Source organism: Giraffa tippelskirchi, chromosome 2, assembly GCF_054371585.1.
Source record: "Giraffa tippelskirchi isolate mGirTip1 chromosome 2, T2T-mGirTip1v1.2.pri, whole genome shotgun sequence".
Lineage (NCBI taxonomy): Eukaryota > Metazoa > Chordata > Mammalia > Artiodactyla > Giraffidae > Giraffa > Giraffa tippelskirchi.
In genome coordinates, this window is record NC_137276.1 from 175,686,612 (window position 1) to 175,707,678 (window position 21,067).

Below are 21,067 nucleotides of genomic sequence, written 5' to 3' on the forward strand. Positions count from 1 at the left end.
TGGCCGGTCAAGAGCCTCCATCTCCCCTTCTCCTACTCCCCTTCTACCTCTTTTATGCCTACACTCTTTCTCCCAGAATTTTATCCATCTACTCCATAGCTTCAATAGGTGACCCCAAATAAAATCTACCATCTACTGAGAATTTACCACATGGTGCTAAGGCATGTCAAAACCTTAACCCATTTCCTTTTCACAACAACCCTTCAGTCAGTCAGTTCAATCGCTCAGTCTTGTCCGACTCTTTGCGACCCCATAGACTGCAGCATGCCAGGCTTGCCTGTCCATCACCAACTCCCAGAGCTTACTCAAACTCATTTCCATCGTGGCGGTGATACAATAACCCTTAGGTAATACTATTAGCTTCATTTCCAACTTCTTGAAATAATGAAGAAGTTTTCCCAAGTCACACAGCTAGTATGAAGCAGTGCCAGGATTTGAATTCGTGTCTGATTCCCAAGTTAATAATCACAGGCTTTGTGCTAAGCCTCCTCAAATCTCCAACCTCACCTCTAATCTGATATACAGACCACATTACTACCTGGATATACCACTGGCTCCTATGAGGTGAAATGTTAAAAACCGAACCATCAAAGCACCAAACCATCTTGACTTGATGATCTCTCACTGGCAACATCTGGATTTTGGATTTTGTTCAGCTCCTTTCTCTTCCTCATCTCCTTGTTTAGATACATAGATGTAGCTAAACAATCAGTGCTTATAGACTCTATCTCTGAAATGTTTTCTAAATATGCCCCGTCTTTCCTTTCTTATCTCACCTGCTTCTTTTAGGCTCCTATGACCTCCTGCCTGAACTTCTGCCACAGCTTCCTAACTGGCCTTTCAACCACTCTCAGAATTATATCCCCAGAATTGGAGCCAGAATGTCCGCTGACCTACTCAAAACCCTTCAGTCTCCTTGGCTTGAGGAATAAAAATTGAAGTTACCTTCACAGTCTAAGATTCAAAGGTTTCCACAATATGGCCTCACTCTACCTTTGTAATCTCATCTCTTTCTGGGTTGCCCTCTGGCCCTCTTATGCTCCAAGGATGATCACATCTGTCCCCTTTTCTGTGAAGCCCTTCCAAACTGTCTACAGCTTAAATCAGTCTCCCCTGCCCTCCCATGGTGCTTCCTCTGTAAATATGTTGTGGCATCGCCAGGCTCTCTTTGCAGGAATCCTGATGCAAGCCCTCCTCACAGCCCCAGGTGTGACATTCACATGACTCACAGTTCTGCCCTAAACTTCCCTGCATGTGTGTAACCAGTGACTGGACATGAAAACCCAACCCTCTGGGGATTCGGCAAACCAACCAGCCAATTCAATGGTCTTGACTTTTATCATTTGATTGGCTATCACTTGACTTTTATTACTTGACTAGCTCTACTGAGAAGGAAAATCAAAGAATGTGTCCATAATGCTAAAACTAATACCATTAAAGAATGTGTTAAAAATAAAGGGGAACAGTTGTATAACTCTGTAAACATACCAAAAAGCCCACATTAATTTTATACTTAGGTGAATTGTGTGGTATGTGAATTATATCTTGATAAAGCTGTTAAAAAGTAAAGGGATTGTTAGGGCTTTTATAATATTTTTAGCCTCTGAGAACAGAATTCCTCCCATAGCATCTATGTGATTTCTGGACATTTAGTACATGTTTTCAGAAATATATGATTTACAGAAATAATGGACTGTGTTTGTTTTGCTACATCACTACCTCCACCACCCAAAAATTATACCATCCTAGCTCTTCATCACCCATGAATGTCCCTGCTGTACCTATTTCAGAGCCTTGAACAAGGACTATTAAACTGGATCCAGGATAGCCAATGTGTACACCACAAATATGCACCTTCAAAGAGGACATGAGAATGGAATCAGATCAGCCTTGGAGGAGTGAGGGAAGAGCTGCATAAAGAGAGCTCCTAGGACAGGCTCTGGGCCAGCCCCCTCCCAGCCTTTTAGTTCCAACCGTACCCTCTCCCATCTTCAAGGGTGTGCCTATACACTCCTGGAATGCGAAGTCAAGTGGGGCTTAGGAAGCATCACTTTGAACAAAGCTAGCAGAGGTGATGGAATTCCAGTTGAGCTATTTCAAATCCTAAAAGATTATGCTGTGAAAGTGTTGCACTCAATATGCCAGCAAATTTGGAAAACTCAGCAGTGACTGACTGGAAAAAGTCAGTTTTCATTCCAATCCCAAAGAAAGGCAATGCCAAAGAATGCTCAAACTACTGCACAATTGCACTCATCTCACATGCTAGCAACGTAATACTCAAAATTCTCTAAGTCAGGCTTCAACAGTACATGATGTGAACTTCCAGATGTTCAAGCTGGATTTAGAAAAGGCAGAGGAACCAGAGATCAAATTGCCAACATCTGCTGGATCATCAAAAAAGCAAGAGAGTTCCAGAAAAACATCTACTTCTGCTTTATTGACTACGCCAAAGCATTTGACTGTGTGGATCACAACAAACTATGGAAAATTCTGAAACAGATGGGAATACCTGATCACCTGACCTATCTCCTGAGAAACCTGTATGCAGATCAAGAAGCAACAGATAGAACTGGACATGGAACAACAGACTGGTTCCAAATCAGGAAAGGAGTACGTCAAGGCTATATCTTGTCACCGTGCTTATTTAACTTATATGCAGAGTATATCATGAGAAACGCTGGGCTGGATGAAGCACAAGCTGGAATCAAGACTGCTGGGAGAAATATCAATAACCTCAGATATGCAGATGACACACCAACCTTATGGGCAGAAAGTGAAGAAGAACTAAAGAGCCTCTTGATGAAAGTGAAAGAGGACAACTAAAATAAATAGTTTTTTTTAAAAAAAAGAAAGTAAAAGAGAAGAATGAAAAAGTTGGCTTAAAACTCAGCATTCAGAAAACTAAGATCATGGTATCCAGTCCCATCACTTCATGGCAAATAGATGGGAAAACAATGGAAACAGTGTGAGACTTTATTTTCTTGGGCTCCAAAAATCACTGCAGATGGTGATTGCAGCCATGAAATCAAAAGACACTTGCTCCTTGGAAGAAAAGCTATGACCAACCTGAACAGCATATTAAAAAGCAGAGACATGACTTTGACAACAAAAGTCCATCTAGTCAAGGATTTAACGTTGACTAAAAGTCAAGGTTTTTTTCCAATAGTCATGTACGGATGTGAGAGTTGGACTATAAAGGAAGCTGAGTGCCGAAGAATTGATGCTTTTGAACTGTGATGTTGGAGAAGACTCTTGAGAGTCCCTTGGACTGCAAGAAGATCCAACCAGTCCATCCTAAAGGAGATTGGTCCTGAATATTCATTGAAAGGACTGATACTGAAGCCGAAACTCCAATACTTTGGCCACCTGATATGAAGAACTGACTCATTTGAAAAGGCACAGATGCTGGGAAAGATTGAGGGCAGGAGGAGAAGGGGACGACAGAGGATGAGATGGTAGGATGGCATCACCGACTCGATGGACATGAGTTTGAGTAGGCTCTGGGAGTTGGTGATGGACAGGGAAGCCTGGCGTGCTACAGTCCATGGGGTCACAAATAGTCAGACACAACTGAGCAACTGAACTGAACTACACACTCCACCCACACACACTCTCATGCATGGGGCAGGCAGGTGAGGTTGTGCCAGTTGTGGCTGGAGTGTGGAAACTGAATTCAGCCAGGGCTTCATTGCCAAGCCTTGAGTAGACCAAGAGAGGGTACTTTTTTACAACTCAACAGCCAGGAGAGGGTATCTTTTTGTAACTTGCACAAAAGCACCATTTTGCTGGCAGCAGCCATGCTTAACGCACACTTCTCCTTGCACCACTTAAGACACAGCCAACAAGAGTAAACTTTGAATTGGCTTCTGTCTCATATAGGGAGAATTCCAAGAATGCACAGCACTCACCTACCTGCAACCTGAGGGACAAGTTCCCATCTTAGACCCCAATGGACAAGGATGCTCCCCTCTTGGCTTGTAGGTCTAAAGGAACCAATCCTCACCAACCTTAAAATGTAGCCTCCTCCCTCTTCTAGGACTGAAAATAGGCCTTGGAAAAGCTGTCTCTATTATCCTTCACAGCAGTTTGCAGTACACAGCATTAAATTCTGTTCATGGGATGCCAAATAGCCAGTCAATTCATTAAAAATGCAATCATTCATGCAGACCTTTGGTCTTCACACAATGCTAGTCACCCATCTGACAAACTTGACCAAATGGATTCAGCAGTTTTTGGTCATGAAGCCCTGATCTGTAATAACAGGGTAGTAGGAGATAGAAAAGAAAAGGAAATGATAAAAGGGTTTTTGAAAGCAAGTAATACCATTGTCATTAGATTCTCAGGCATAGCTCTGGATGCTGGCATTAACGCTGCCTTTTCTTTTCTAAAAAGCAGAGTGGGTGAGCACCACCCCCAGACCCCCCTCCCTTGGCTCCTTGCCTCCCAGTGGGCCAACCCCTCCCGCCGCACCCTGGGTCAGAGCTAACTTGGGGAGAGGGCTGAGAAAGTGTCAAAGGAGGAGGACAAGATCCGAGCGAGTGGTGAGAATACAGGTCCTCCACAAGGATCCCGGGAATAATGCAACCAAATTCATTCACCAGGGAGTTCTTTAAGTGGCTCTCAAATGGCACCCATCACACAGGCAAGCCTCCGCGTCTTTGCAGTGAGCACAATAGGTACCGGATGAGTCACAGGCACCTTGGATTTTTTAGTTTGCATCTAAATAAGCACTTTATATTTGCAACGGGCTTTCCAGTCATTTGCAAAAAGCTTTCTCCTTCAACAATTCCACGAGGGGAGTCCACAGAACTAAAGATTTATTGAGCCCCCTGTCTGACCAAATAAAAGGTGGTGAAAAGCAGCACTCACAGAGCTCGGGGGCTCATTAAACCCAGGCGGGGAGTCAGACTCAGGCCCTCCCTCCCGGCCCAGCCTCCTGCCTCCCCCGCTGCAGTGTTCTCAGGATGCACCCTCCTCGGTTCCCACACACACACCTCCCACCGGCCAATAGGGCTCCAGGCCGAGGTCGAATTCTGCGAGGACCTGAGACCTTCAGTAAAGTGGCAGCCCCACGAACCACAGTCACAGAATTGGAAGTCAGAGGGGCAGTAAGAGTTTAACTTGTTGGTGCAGGAATGAGTTAAACTAAATGCCCACCGGGGTCCCACAGCCTCTTAGGCCTGAGCCTAGAACCTGAATCTCCCGACTCCCACACCACCCCTCTGTTTGTGCCAACGAGTGGCCCCTTCATTGTTGGAGGTGAGGATGGGGCTCAGAGGGAGGGGACTCTGGCCAGGCTGGCACCCAGCTTTCTAGGTGCCATTTCCTGGGAGTAAACCAGGCACATCTTTGTCTTCAATGTCCTGGCTACCGCTCTGCTGATCCTAACATGAGTGAATCTAAAAGCAATAGCAGTAGAAATATTGCATTGGCCAAAAAGTGCGTTCAGATTTTTCCATACCATCTTAAGGAAAAATCACATGAACTTTTTGGCCAACCCAGTAGCTACCATCTCTTTAGCATGTACTATGGGCCAGGCACCAAGAGCCTGTCATTATTCTGACCCTCACAACACCCCAGCAAGGCAGGTGTATTACCTGCATTCTGCAAGTAAAGAGTCTTAAGGCTAGACTGTGCAGGTAAGCTTGCCCAGATCTCAAGGATCTGGAAGGTGAAGGAGGAAAAACCCAGGCAGCCACTTTCTCCTCCAGCTCACTGCCTTTCTCAGAGGCTTAGCCACACTCTGGACCCCCTAGCTCTGAGTCACGCTGCCTGGCTGGAAATGCTGGCTCTACCACTCCATAGGCTTCCCTGCCTATAGAGCAACAGACCAGGGTTTGATCCCTTGGTTGGGAAGATCCTCTGGAGGAGGGCAAGGCAACCCAATCCAGTATTCTTGCCAGGAGAATCCCATGGACAGAGGAGCCTGGTGGGCTACGGTCACAAAGAGTCTGACACGACTGAGCAACTAACACTTTCACTTTTTTTTTACCAGTTCATAGCAATGTGACCTTGAGTAAGTCAGTTAACCTCTCTGGGCCTCAGTGCCCTTCCATTTAGTGGTGATCACAGCAGAAGGGTTGTAATGAAGAAAAAATGAGTTAATATTTGTAGAGCACTTCAAACCATTGTTTGACTCAGAGAAAGTGCTGTATACTTGTTTATTTGAGAAATAAATAAACTTAATGTTCCCTGATGATCAGGAATAAAGTGCAGATACCCCCTTCCCCAAAACTGATTGATATGAACAGCTACAGATCCCCTGGGCTAGCACAATAATAATGACAGCAATAATAATACTGTTTTCCAAATGCTTAATAGGTACTGGGCATTGTGCTAAAAAACTTCACAGAGATCATCTCATTCAATACCCAAAACAGCCCTATCCGGGCGGAAACATTATCCCCACTGTGCAGATGAGGAAATTGGGTCTCAACGAAGTCATATCTCCGGTCCATGGCCCCACAGTTCAGCGGCAGGCCAAGTAGGACTCAGACGCTAATCAGCCTGTTTTCCATCGCCCACTGACTTGCCACTGAGCACACCGCCGGTGTTCCCGCCAGTCCAGCAAGGACCCAGAAAGCTAAGAGCTCAAAGGGAGGGGGCCTGGCCGAGCGGGCTGCAATCGGGACAGCGCACGCAGCGCACTGGAGCTTGACTGAGGACCTGGAAGCGCCGGGGGAGGGCATCGGGCCCCCGCCCAGCCCTGCCTTGGCCTGAGGTCGGTCATCTGCCATCGATCCGGGGGCAGACCAGAGGCAAGCAGTCGGCTTGAGTGGGAATTCGGGGTCCCTGCAGGGCTGCAGGAACCGGGGGTTGGAGGGTCTCCCGAGCTCTCCCTCCCCACCTCCCCACCTCCCCACCTCCCCTCGGTGCCTGGAGAGCCCCCAGGTGAGCCGTGAACTTCTCACCCCGCCGCGCTGGCGGAGCTCTTGCTGCATTCTGGCGCCCTCCAGTGGCCAATGCCGGAACAGCCTCTGGGTCTCAGCCCATGTGGCAAGCTTCCTGGAGGAAAAGCCCTGGAAGCAAATTTGGGTGAGGGGTGGAGCGGGGTGAGGGTGGGGGTGGGGGGTAGGGGGGTGTCACTTATTTTAAAAGTTTGATCATGTTTTAAAATTAAGAAAAAATATTACTGTAACAGTGGCAAGATGTAGTCTCCTCTCTCACTTCTAACCCAAGTTCACAGGAGTCTTTGACACAGAAATGTTCCCCAATGCAGACTTTCTCCAGCTTGTCTAATCAAAAGATACACTTGCTTGTTAAAAATACGCACTTCTGGAGTGGAACAAATATCCAAGGGTGTGGCCTTGAAATATGGCTTTTAACAGGAGCCGCAGGAAATTAATAGAATCAAGCTACTTGGGGAAACTCAATTCCTGGCAGCTGATTGCTCTCAAAGTATAAAGCACCCTTCAATACCATGTTCCCTGAAGAAGCCCTTGTCCCCACAAAGCCTCGTGCGTGCGTTCTCAGTCACTAAGATGTGTCCAACTTTTTGAAACCCCATGGACTGAGGCTGCTCCGCTGTCCATGGGATTTCCAGGCAAGAATACTGGAGTGGATTGCCATTGCCTTCTCCAGGGGAATCTTCCCAACACGGGGATTAAACCCGCGTCTCCTGCTTGGCAGGCAGATTCTTTACCACTGCACCACCTGTGAAGTCCCACAAGGCCTCAGAGACTTGTAATGCCCTGGAAAAGCAGCGGGGCAGCCAGAAGAGACCTGGCCTCAGAAACCCCGCCACCACAAGCTATGGGAAGTTGTTTTCATCATGTAATCACTCCGTGACAATGCTCCCTACGCTTACTGACTCATTGAATAAATTGGAGCCTCCAAGAAGTTGCTGAATGTTAAAGCCTATTTAGGAAAATGAGCAACTGTCAGTGATGGGCTTGGAGTCAGCTCATGATGGCCAGTGAGAGCTGATGGCAAAACTTTAGCTTTTTGAGGCAGTTACTAAACCATTGGTGTAACTTGAAATGGACAATGGTGGGAGTATTTGTACCACATAAATTGACAAATGGTCTAAATTAAGGCTCTTTTTCACCTGCAGAGCCAGCTATTAGGCATCTAGCAGCATATCACTGAATGAATGGGGTGGTCAGGCTCTTCTATATCAAAGGGAATTATCTAAATGAAGGCCTGGGTCCAGCTGCAGGTCTGAAGGGCAGGAAGTGCATCTTACCTTCCCTTCCTGACCCTCAGCAGGTGTTCGGCCAGGGCAGCTACAGGACTCAAGGCTCAGCCTCTCCTCCGGGGTCTCTTAAGGGATCACTGCTCAGGGCCAGGCCCCGGTAGATGTATTTGACTTGAAGCTCCAGCAGAGTCTGAAGTCCTGAGTAGAGTGAGAGCCTGGAGGAGTGCCAGGTACTATTTGCCTGCCCCTTCATCTCCAAGTTAGGGATTCCGGGGAGGATTTGTAGTGTATATCCATCAGGAGAAGGAAACTGGGCCATCACGGGCCATCCTTGGGGTTGGTGGTGGAATCTAAATTTGACCTTACTAAATAAGGGCTCTGTTTCTCCCTCTTGAGAAAGAACCACCTCTGTCACATGCCAGAGTGCCAAGGCCAAGTTCTATCGAGTCTGCATCCATCTTCGCCCTCAGAGCTGACTTGCAAGGCTCTCTGGGGACACAAATGTTAACACATGAACTCTAAGGCCAGATACACCAGAGGTAGATGAGTCAGGTGGCTGGAGCGTTGGGGAGGACTGCCCCACCCCCTCCAGCTCAGGGTCTGTTCTTCCTTAGCCCCAAGCCTTGAGGTGCATAAGAGAAGCTAAGGGGGTTCCTGCTCTGCATCTGGCCTCCAGGTTCCCTGGATACTGAGAGGACAATGAAAATTTGAGCATATGTGGTGTTTACAATAGCCAAGATAAATGTCCATCAACAGATGAATGGATAAAGAAGCTGTGGTACATATACATAGTGGAATACTACTCAGCCATAAAAATGAATGAAACAATGCTATTTACAGCAACATAGATGGACCTAGAGATTATCATACTATGTCAGACAGAGAAAGACAAATATCATATGATATCACTTATATGTGGAATCTAAAAAATGATACAAATGGACTTATTTACAAAATAGAAACAGACTCACAGACATAGAACACAAACAAGATTACCAGAGGGGAAAGGTGGGCGGGACAGATAAATTAGGAATTTGGGAGTAGCTTATACATACTACTATATATAAAATAGATAAACAGCAAGGACCTACTATGTAGCACAGGGACCTATGATCAATGTTTTATAATAACCTATATGGGAAAAGAACCTGAAAAAGTGTGTGTGTGTGTGCATGCTAAGTCGCTTCAGTGGTGTCCAACTCTTTGCGACCCTATGGACTGTAGCCAGCCAGGCTCCTCTGTCCATGGAATTCTCCAGGCAAGTATACTGGAGTGGGTTGCCATGCCCTCCTCCAGGGGATCTTCCCTACCCAGGGATCAAATATGCATCTCTTAAGTCTCCTTCATTGGCAGGTGGGTTCTTTACCACTAGCGCCTCCTGGAAAGCCCATACATACACACGCACAAACACAGTCACACACACACACAAATATATATATATATATATATATAAAATCACTCTACTATACACCTGAAATTAACACATCATTGTAAATAAACTATACTTCAATAGTAAATAAATAAATAAATGTTCAGCATTTGTAGACTCAGCTATATATATTAGATCCCTTGAGCTGGGATAGAATTAGAATTTTCCTCTTTTGGGGTAGGACACCTACAGGATCCACGAGGCAATCAGTCTACAGCTTCTTCCTACTTGCCCTGTGCAAGGACCTATATGGAATACCAAGGCTATAAGATGATTTGAGCCATTAAGTAGCTTAAATCATACAGAGTCTATCTCTCTCCAGCCGTGAGGTAAGTTCACTAGTGAAGCAAGACACTGCATGCAGAAGAGCAATGTGATTGATTGGCAGAGGAGCGCTATGCATTTAGAGTTAGAGGTCCTCATAAGATGGAAGGACTGAGAGCTGATCTGAGATTATAGGAGAGAAAATATGAGCTACCTGGGGAAGGAAAAGGGATAATGGATTGAACAAAGACTATTGAAGATTACCCATCGCTAACATGGGTTACATGGCTAACATGGCTGAAGTTATAAGTGTCAGGGACCAATGGGAAGTCAAATTGGCAAGACAAGTTGGGGTCATGTTGGGGAAGGCTTAGTATTGACACTGTATTTGTTTCCTGTTGCTATGTAACAAATTATCACAAATGTAGTGACTTAAACTGTATCCATTTTTCATCTCACGGGTCAAAAGTCTGTGCACAGTGTAGGTAGGTTCTCTGCTCAGGATCTCATGAGACTGAAAATGGGTATAGGCTGACTTGTGTTTTCATCTTTCAAATGTATTCAGGTAGTCAGTAGAATTCAGTTGCTTGCAATTATAAGACGGAAGTTCCCACTTTCTTAGTGGTTGTCAACCATGGGCTGTTCTCAGCTCCTGTAGGCCTTGTGCTGTTCCTTCCCAAATGATCTTCTCCCAAACACGGCAGGTTGCCTCGTCAAGGCCAGGAGGATAATTTCTCACGCTTTGACTCTCTCTTATTCAGGAAGTACTGAGTTCCTTTTAAGGGCTCACCTGATTAGGCCCAGCCACCCAGAATCATCTCCCTTTTGGTTAACTCAGTCTGTTGATTTGTAGTCTAATCACAGGAGTTCTAATGGTTCTACAGTGCCTGAACCTTGGGCACCATCTTAGAATTCTGCCTGTCTTAGACAGTTGTCAGCTGAGGGGCCGTGGGGTGGGGAAGACATAATGAAATCTATTTTGGAACCTGGCACAGGAAAGCAGCCAGGAGGCTATGGCCATCACAGAGAGAAGGTGGTAGAAGTACATGGATAAATGGGGAAGTTACTATAATGCATAAATTTACAGAACCTGCTGTCCTTCTGCCTAAAATGCTCTTCTCCTACCTTCCTTTATGTCTGGCTCCCTCTCACCTTACTCATTTCCTCCTCTCTTGTGTCAGTTTGCCCCTTCTTTACATCCTCCTCTACCCTTAAACATGTCACCCAGCTTAATTCTTTCATGATAGTTTTCATTTTATATTAACATTTTTTTTCATCCATCCACTCCACTTACCTCCAAGCTCAATAAGGACAGAGACCATTGTCCCATTTGCACATCTTGATATTTCCAGAATAAGGCCTGGTATATAGTAAAGAACCCAAAAAATGCTGGATGAATGAAAGGTTAAATGAACGGGTGAGCAAATGATATGGAAAGGCCAAAGAAATGTCAAAATGTCTGAGTGTTGGGTGTGGATGTCTTGAAGAAAGGCAGAAAGTGGAGCCAGATTAAGAGATGTAGGGAAATAGAAAGATCTACTTCAGATAGCTTGAGTTTGGGACAACCATGGAACAATTGTGCAAGTAAGTCCAATAAGCAGCTGGAAATGTATGTGTGGATATATCACAGAAAAGACAATATCCAACAAGAATAAAAAACTGCATTGACCATGTAAAAGCATATGCTGTATACTGAATGTTTACATTCCCCACCCGCAAATTCATACATTAAAATCCTAACCGCCACTGTGATGGTACTAGGAAGTGGAACCTTTGGGCCCTCGTTAATGGGATTTGCCCTTATAAAGGAGACTCCAGAGAGCTCGCCTCACCCCTCCCACCATGAGAGAACCCAGCAAGAAGATGGCTGTCCACCAACCAAGTAGTGGGTTTAACACCAGATACCAAATCTACCAGCACATTAATCCTGGACTTCCCAGTCTCCTGAACTGTGAAACATAAATATTTATTGTTTAAGTCACCCAATGGTATTTTTGATAGCGCAGCCTGAACAGACTAAGACAGCATGAAAAGTTGATTTTAAAATAAGCCTTCATTAGATATTACTTATCTCTATTTACAAAATCTCTGCTACTTGGAATAGTTGTCACTGCGAGGGTGAGAGTTAATGTTAGGATACAAGCAGGGATAAACATCCTCTTTGGGCACAGTTCCATCATTATCTGAAAATTGTGGAAGAAAATAAAGGCACACAAACCAGCAGCTTGAGTCTTCAGGATTAAGCGTGTAAGGGTATATGAATACAAGGCTGGGATGTGCTGGGCCACCAGCCATTCCTGATACCCTCATGGATATATAAGAAGCTCGCTGACAACCCAGTGTCACTATGCTACGCTTTTCCCTCTTTCTCCCTTTCTCTGCTCACCTCCCTCAGTGAGTTCTTCATCTGTCTTGTCTCAATCTTTCTGCTGTGTTCACTCAAACACCCCTTTCTCCCTTAAGTTACTCCAACCAAATTATTTTTCTCCTTCCACATGTATCAACCTGATTATTTATCTAGTAACCTTTTTCAACCTGCCTTTTGACACTTTCTTATCATATCTGTTCTCTATGCCCTTCCCTTCACAGGTACACTGCTGTGGTCATGCCAGTTCACTACCAGCAAGGCACAGGCCAGAGCTCCTGTCGACGTGTGGCCTTCATGATCGCAGCTGTCTGGGTGCTGTCCTTTGCTGTGTCTTGCCCTCTCCTCTTTGGCTTCAACACCACAGGTAACAATGACAGTGTCACTTCCAACACCCAAGTGATTCATAGCACATCTGAATGGCTGTGAGTGGTGTTCATCCCTGAAATGTCTGACCTCAAAGGCAGTGTACTTTGTAATCAAATGAGGATCATATAGACTGCAAAGCACTGGCCTCTATTGATTATAAATAAAATAGAAAGCAAAATCTCTTCAATTAATGGTGCAGGAGCCACATTCTGCCCCAATTAATGAAGTCTGGCTTACTCCTATTTTGAAAGAAATACCATTGTATTCATTTGAAGAAATACACCAGTTAAAAAAAACTATGCTATATGAATAATTCAGGTGAGATTTGTTAATGAAAAGATGATAATTTGTAATGAATTTACAACGCAAAGTAGCATATCATAAAAGCCCTTGAGCAGGATATACATTTCTAGTGTTTTACAAAATAAGAATCATTTCTAGCATTTGGGAACTAGGATACATTTGTGAATTATTGGAGTATGTATTTTATATTTTTAATAAACAGAAATTTTTTACCATGGTGCTTGGCACATGGTACATCTTCTATTAGATGGATGGATGGTTGGCAGGATGGATGGATGGATGGATGGACAAATGGATAAAAAATGTGTTTATCTGACATGTCCAGGACTTTAAATACAATACTGACCCAAATTTACACCTCATGTGCTTCAGTGCCTTTCATGTCTATTCTATGACCATCTTTCAGCCTGAGGAATTTCATGTGTTGAATGAAAACTGTTAGCACATATAGTAAAGTTATAGGCATTGACAGTAAACACTGAGTATTCACTAAGAGATAACTAACTCCTGTTCTAGTGTTCATCTGGATTTCTTACTTTGTCCATTTGAATTGGTTCATTCAATTCCTACTATGTTCCATTTTTATGAATTTCTGTTATACACATACAAGTCACATAGCTATGTACTTACGTATACAGATATATGTAACATATTACATATAAATTCAGGTAAATCTTAACTTATAAATAGTCTTCAAAGAGTCATTTGCTGGACAATTATTTAGAAGTCAGAATACATTTAGGAAGGCAGAGGCCCTGGAGGCAGAAAAACCTAGATTCAAACTTCAATCCTACTACTTAACAGCTGTGTCTGTTTGAACAAGTTACTTAACTTTTCTAAGTTAAGCTTCCTTATTGACAAATTTGGAGTAATAATATAGTAGAGCATAAATGAGCACAATCAAATATTTGGACTAGGTCTATGTATTTAGTTAGGAAGTTTTCAGCATTTATTTTTATATATGGCCTCCTGCAAATAAGTGCAGCAACTTCATCTCTAAAATTACATGTTATGTTGAAGTCTTTATAAAAGATGACATATTACTGCGTGTGTCATATGTCTTTACTTATTACTGTTCAGGGTTGTAATCAAACTGTGTATATTTTTATATGTGATTCAGGGTGAATTTTGACTCTATAATTTTCACTGACTCTAGAATCTAAGCCTACATATGCTATAACTTCATTCCACCTCCTTCATGGAGCTTTTTTTACAATTAAGTGAAGATTAAATTGGGATAACTTACCTAGACGTGCCAAGCACATATCCCTTGCTCAAGGTGAGGCTTGTTTTTCTGCCATATTAGAGGTTAAATGGAGAAGTTATCCAATGAAGATGTGCCTGGTTAATTCAGGGTGCTCCTAACATATAATGTTGCTATCATCCTTGCACTACTTTTTACCATTTCTCATTACCACTTACCAGTGACACATTATATACACAAACATGCATGTGCACACACATACACCAAGGCAACATTCTCTAACATAACAATAGAGGTTGACTCTGGCACTCAAATACCATTTCGATGAGTCTAAATGTGCTTTGGACGTTAGTCTGATAACTAAGCCACCCTCTATATCCATGTTTCTATAAGAAAATGCCTTCTGGACTTCCCTGGTGGTCCAATGGCTAAGACTGTGCTCCAATGCAGGGGCCTGGATTCTATCCCTGGTCAGGGAACTAGATTCTACATGCCATAACTAAGAATTCTCATGCCACAACTAAGACCCAGCATAGCCAAATAAATAAATAAACACTTTTTTTAAAAGAGAAAATGCCTTCTAAGTTGGAATCTGCAGTATGAGGCACTCACTACCACTGCTAGACCAAGGTGGTCCTTACCTGGCCATCAGCAAGCCTCCAGCAACGTTTGCTGGGCAGAGTGATTCCTCTTACTCTTCTTGGAGGCTGGCAGGGGCAGTATTACTCATGCTCACACACACACACACACACACACACACACTGGTAACAATCTCAAAATCCAGCATTAGACAGAGTTCCCAGTTAATGTCAACATATAAAGTGAAGAAGAATGATGAGCTAATTGCAGTCTTGTTGCCACCAGTGAGATCATAATTGTTCCAGAAAAAAAACTTTCCAAAAGGATTTTCAAATATAGAATTGAGAAGGCAAAAAAGACTTGTGACTTAGCACATATAGGCTCGCTTCTCTCTCATCTCTTTCTCTCTTACTTTTAAATGTATTCATTAGACTATAGTAAGTGAAAGTAAAGTCACTCAGTCGTGTCCGACTCTTTGCGACCCCAAGGACTACACAGTTCATGTAATTCTCCAGGCCAGAATAGTGGCGTGAGTAGCCATTCCCTTCTCCAGGGGATCTTCCCAACCCAGGGATCGAACCCTGGTCTCCCCCACTGCAGGCAGCTTCTTTACCAGCTGAGCCACCAGGGAAGCCCAAACTATAATAAGCTCTCCACTTATTCATATATTGTGTTAAATTCTCTGGGCCATTATAAAAGCCCAATAGATATTGGCCAGTGTTATTGTTATTATTATTATTATGTATTAGAAAAAGTTCCTCTGCTTCAAAATGCAACTATGCCCTTGCTCCAGGGGAAATCTAAACAGTGGTAGTTCTGCTGGTGGTCAGAGAGGAGCCTAGTTGTCTCATTCTAGAACATTGGTTAGAGAATTTGTGAGCAGGACTCAAGGCAGAGAAGCCCAGCCTTCCTCCTCTGCCTCATCTGACCTTCACAGCATAACTTCACTATTGATATAGTGATATATTGCATCTATAAGGAAGTTCCCAAGTTGTATTGAAAGCCCAATAGAAATGACCTCTTCGCTATTTTTTCTTACTCCTCCTCATGTGAGAAGTAGAGGAGAAAGGGGCAGTATACTGCCAACACCTGATAGTGGAAGTCACTGGACTTCTACCAAATGCAGCACAAGACACAACCTTCTGACAGAGCTCTTCTTTTTTTAATTTCTTTTTCTTTCCCTAAATTAATTAATTTACATATTTGGCTGCGTCGTGTCTTAGCTGCAGCACAAGGGATCTTTGCTACCTCCTGAGGGGTCTTTCATCGCATTGCCTAGACTCTCCAGTTGTGGCGCAGGGGCTCCAGAGCCCGTGGGCTCGCTCCGTAGCTAGCTTCGGGCTTAGTTGCTCTGAGGTATGTGGGAGCTTAGTTCTCCAACCAAGGATCAAACCCGCATTCCCTGCATTGCAAGGTGGATGCTTAACCCCTGGACCACCAAGGAAGTCCCCCAGAGCTCATCTTTTAATGAAATGGGCTGCCACGTAGGATTGTGAATTGTCAGAGAACATCAGTTCAGTTCAGTTCAGTCCCTCAGTCATGTACAACTCTTTGAGACCCTAGGGACTGAGGTAGAACAAAGTTGAACTGCAGTTTCTTCCTTCCTGGAATCACTCTGATTGCCTCAGAAGGGTGACATGCATTTCTGGATGCACACATAAGGCAGGACCATGGGTTGCAGAGAGTTGCAAGGCTGTGGGGCCTGGTTGACCTGTGTTGCCTCAGCTCCCAGCAGAGACTCAGCAGTCAGGAGTCAAATATCACAGCATCAACAGCCCCTAAGGCAGTGGAGGGTGGAGAGTTAGTGCTACAGAAAACCCTAAAAATCCCTGATCCTTCCATTGCACAGGTCAGAAAAATAACTAGGATTTAAATTTCTGCTAAATCAGACAGCTATTGAGTTATTAAAACTTCCAGAATGGATAAAAAATAGCTGGTGACCATAATTTAAGAAACTTACAAGTGCAAAAAACTTTAAAGAAAGTCCTACCAACTTACTTAATTTTCTTTTGAAACAAGGAAATAGAGGAGGGCTATTTATAGTTTAGCAACAGAATCCACACTTTCACTACTAGAGGGTGGATTCAATCCCTGGTCAGGGAAGTAAGATCCCACATGCCACACGTGTATATGTGTGTATTAGTCACTTAGTTGTGTATGACTTTGTGTGACCCCATGGACTGTAGCCAACCAGCTTCTCTGTCCATGAAATTCTCTAGGCAAGAATACAGGAGTGTGTTGCCATTCCCTCTTCCAGGAGATCTTTCCAACCCAGGGATTGAACCCGGGTCTCCTGCATTGCACGGGGTCTCTTCTGAGCCACCAGGGAAACCCTCACAGTGTGGCTTAAAAAAAAAAAAGACTCTAGATTTTAGCAATAGAACGCTTCAACTGGCTTTCAGAACACTGGATATGGGGCAGGGGATGGTTGGTTGAGAAGCACAAAGTTAAGAGAATGCCAGGCTCATCTGCAATCAAATTCATCAGGATCTTCTGTCTTTGTAAACAAATTGAGGACAAATCCTCCAATGAGTTAGAAATTCAGGAATCTCTCAACTCAACTTGCTTTTGACTTTGCCATTCACATCACCATGGAACTTAAGTTCACAGTCTAGCCCAAAAAAGATGTTGTTTTACCACCGAGCACAGTGCCTTGAATACAGCATGTCCGACTCTTTGCAACCCCATGGACTATACAGTCCATGGAATTCTCCAGGCCAGAGTATGGGAATGGGTAGCCTTTCCCTTCTCCAGGGGATCTTTCCAACCCAGGGATTGAACTCAGGTCTCCCACATTGCAGGTGGATTTTTTACCAGCTGAGCCACAAGGGAAGCCCTTGAATACAGCAGGGGCTCCATAAACTTGTGTTGAATGAATCAGTGGGTGAGTCCTCACCATCATTCTTTGCCCCTAAGCTGTTGAAATCAGTTGGTTTAGTGACTTCCTAGCCTTCCCTATTAGGCTTCAGCTCATGACTGCTGATGTTCTTAGGGAAAATGCTCCTCTGTACACGTTGCTCATTGATTCATCATTCAATAACTCATGCTGACAGCACAGTAATGTTTTAGTTAAATAATCAAGACAGGGCACCTCGTCTCCTGGGGAAGCCTAGCTCTTGGGGGGCTCCCTGCTCTCACCACCTCCTCGGGGCTCAGCAGAGAGAAGCTTTCAGAACTGCACCACTGTGCGCGGCGCTTCACTCGGCCCTGCCCACAGGATGCACTCCCAGGCCGGGCCTGGAGGAGGCTGAGGTAGGGCCCGGCTCACTGCCCATCCTTCTCCAACGTCACTCTGCCTCCTGACAGGCCTCACCAGACACATAACGTGGAGACATTGTGGGAGAGGCGTCAAAACTCCGTCTAAGCTCAGGCAGCAGGTTCTTAGATAGGGAAGAAAGGACAGAATAACAAGGCAGGCTCAGGGGTTGTCTTCATTGATCAGTGAGCCCGAAATAACTATGTGCTCTCTCTTCACTCTCTGTTTCTCATACATATGCTCTCCATATCTTTAATGGAAAACGCTTGCACATGGCAAAACATAAGGGGAGTGATATATATATATACACACACACACATACACACACGTATACTTACATGTAAAAGCACGTACATCTCCCTTCTACCCTAGACTGCCAGCCCCCATCCCTTCCCTAGAAGCAAACACCAATCTTCTTAAAAGATAAGACTTGAAACAAATGCACACACACACACACACCCATGCATGCACACATGAGTATGTGTATGTGTGTCCATTTTTACATAAACGGAAGCATGCTATACTCACTTTTGCTCCTGGTTTTTTAAATGTTGTAGTTAATATATAAAGTATAGAGGTCAGCCTCCCAGAACCCAGAGGAGGGTAAAGAAGGGGAGAAGGTCTAGCTGGGGAGACCCTTGGAGACCCAGCACACTAAGGATGGCAACCAGATGAACAGGAGGAAATGGCTCTGCTGCCCCTCTGACCCCCTCTCACTACAGACGTGCTGAGGTGCCTCCTCAGTAGAGGAGACCTGTCAGTCACTGTCAGACACTGACAACAAGGGAGCTGATGGCAGGGGGGGGCTGGTCACGGCCAGCATGGCTCCTTATAGATTCAGAAAGACCACCAGGTGCCACCCTCTCCCCACCCCCAATCCCATCGCCCCCAGATGACCAGAAATGCCAGTATGGTGATCACTGTTCAGAGTCTTAAGAGCCATTTCCTAAAGGATGAAGATACAGGCTTTGGTGAGAGGACATTAATTTTCCTTGAATTTTACCCCCTCCTCAGAGAATCAGAGAATTTGGAGTGGCTCATAAAGGTTCTGGTGGCAGTGTTGTCATTAAAATGCCTCACTGAGCACTGAACACATTCAGTTTGGTTTGTTTTAATTCTTACCTGTTGCTCCCTTCTCTCCCCTACAAATACTATTCCCTACAAGTCTCTCTCCAAATTTTCATTCCAAGTAATACCTTCCCTTTCAAGTTCAAAAAGCTCAGAGGAGGTATATACTAAATAATAGTAAATTATATTAATAATAGTAATAGCTGCCATTTAGTCTCACAACATCTACTTGAGACAGGATTTTTGTCTTTCTTTCACAGATAATGAAACTGAGGTTTGGCATGAAAGTGAAAGTGACCCCATAGACTATACAGTCCATGGAATTCTCCAGGCCAGAATACTGGAGTGGGTAGCCTTTCCCTTCTCCAGGAGATCTTCCCAACCCAGGAATCAAACCCAGGTCTCCCGCATTGCAGATGGATTCTTTACCACCTGAGTCACAAGGGAAGCCTGAGGTTTGGCATAGTTAAGTAATAAACCCAAGGTCACATAGTTAGTAAGTGGAGACCTGGGTCTCCCACCTCAGGCTACCTGGGCTCTGCCTACATCCAAAGACCAGGAAACAGAATGAAGGGCCTAAGGCCCTCCCTCATCAGTTCACACCCGAGGCTACATCTTCTGAGGCCAGATATTGGGTTGGAGAATCCCCACCCCTTCATTAAGATTGACTGGATGTGCCAACACCTGTTGATGATGGGACAAATTGCAAGTTTGTTGTGTCCCAGAGGTAGAGGGAAGCGGAGAGTTAAAATCCTAGAAAGAACATTGGCTTTGCGATCAGAATGACTGGAGGAATCCATCCGGGCTCCATCCATTTCAGGCTATGTGATGTTGGGCCACTTACTGAATCTCTCTGAGCCTTCGTCAGCTCATCTGAGAATAGAGACAGTAATGGCACCTGGTTACATCATGTTGCCACAATGATCAGGTAAGACAATGTGTATAAAGCCCTTGGAATCACCCAGAAGATATTAGTTTTCTTCCCTTTTCTTTTCCAAGGCAGTGCAAGTACCAGGGCTCACTCCGGCTATTGGAGGAATCTCAACATCTGCTAATGAAGACAAAGTTGCAGGGCCTCCTAGAGAGGAGGCCCAGGAGCATTTCAGGACATACAGCAAGGACAAGGATGTGCCTCGAGTCACATTGTCCATGATGACAATACGTTTACTGGCTTTGCCATCATACCCTTGAGCAGAACAGGGATTCCCTGAAAAATAAACCTGCCTGTATTCAGCCACCACCTGCCCCACACTTGATTCAAACTTGGAGACCTGACATTCTCAGCACGGAAGCCTTCCTCCTTTTTCTCACTGCATTCAATGCTCCTTTGATGGCCTCCACACCAGCAGGCTCTTTTCCAGGGGCTGCATCCCTCCTGGGAGCCTCTGCTCTGTTACTCTGTGACACTCCACCCAGCCTCCCAGGCTGTGTCCCTCTGTGACACTTAGCATAGCATACAGAAAGGATTGTCTGTCTTTCCAGACAGTGAGCTCCTTCAAGGGTAGACACCAAGTCTTACTCATCTTTGTAGCCCCAGTGTAGAGTGGTGTCTGGCATGTAATCATCAGTAAATTTTCTTTTTAATTGAACTGTGAGCAACACAAAGATGAATTAGATTTGCAATTCTCCAATATTTAGCGATGTTGAACATCTTTTCGTGTGTTTATTGGCCATCTGTGTAAATTGATACAGCCATTATGGAGAACAGTATGGAGATTCCTTAAAAAACTAGGAATAAAACTACCATGAAAATGAAACATTAGTCACTCATTTTTGTCCGACTCTTTGCGATCCCATGGACTGTAGCCTGACAGGCTCCTCTGTTCATGGCATTATTCAGGGAAGAATATTGAAGTGGGTAGCCGTTCACTTCTCCAGGACATCTTCCCAACCCAGGGATCAAACCTGGGTCTCCTGAACTGCAGGCAGATTCTTTACCACCTAAGCCTTTACCACCTGGGAAGTGAACTACCCCAATAATCCCGCTACTGGGCATATACCCTGAGAAAATCATAATTGAAAAAGACACATGTACCCCAATGTTCACAGCACCAGTATTTACAATAGCTAGCACATGGAAACAACCTAGATGT

General features: G+C 44.5%; 1 protein-coding gene across 3 annotated transcripts in view; it reads left to right on the forward strand.

Annotated features, from left to right (window-relative positions):
* DRD3 (dopamine receptor D3) overlaps positions 1-21,067 on the forward strand; it is a 42,933-nt gene that overhangs the window by 12,500 nt on the left and 9,366 nt on the right. For all 3 annotated transcript variants that reach the window (XM_081572075.1, XM_081572077.1, XM_081572074.1), the window contains one exon: positions 12,420-12,562. In XM_081572075.1, the coding sequence (XP_081428201.1) occupies positions 12,420-12,562 (143 nt within the window). The remainder of the gene's footprint in view (positions 1-12,419; positions 12,563-21,067) is intronic.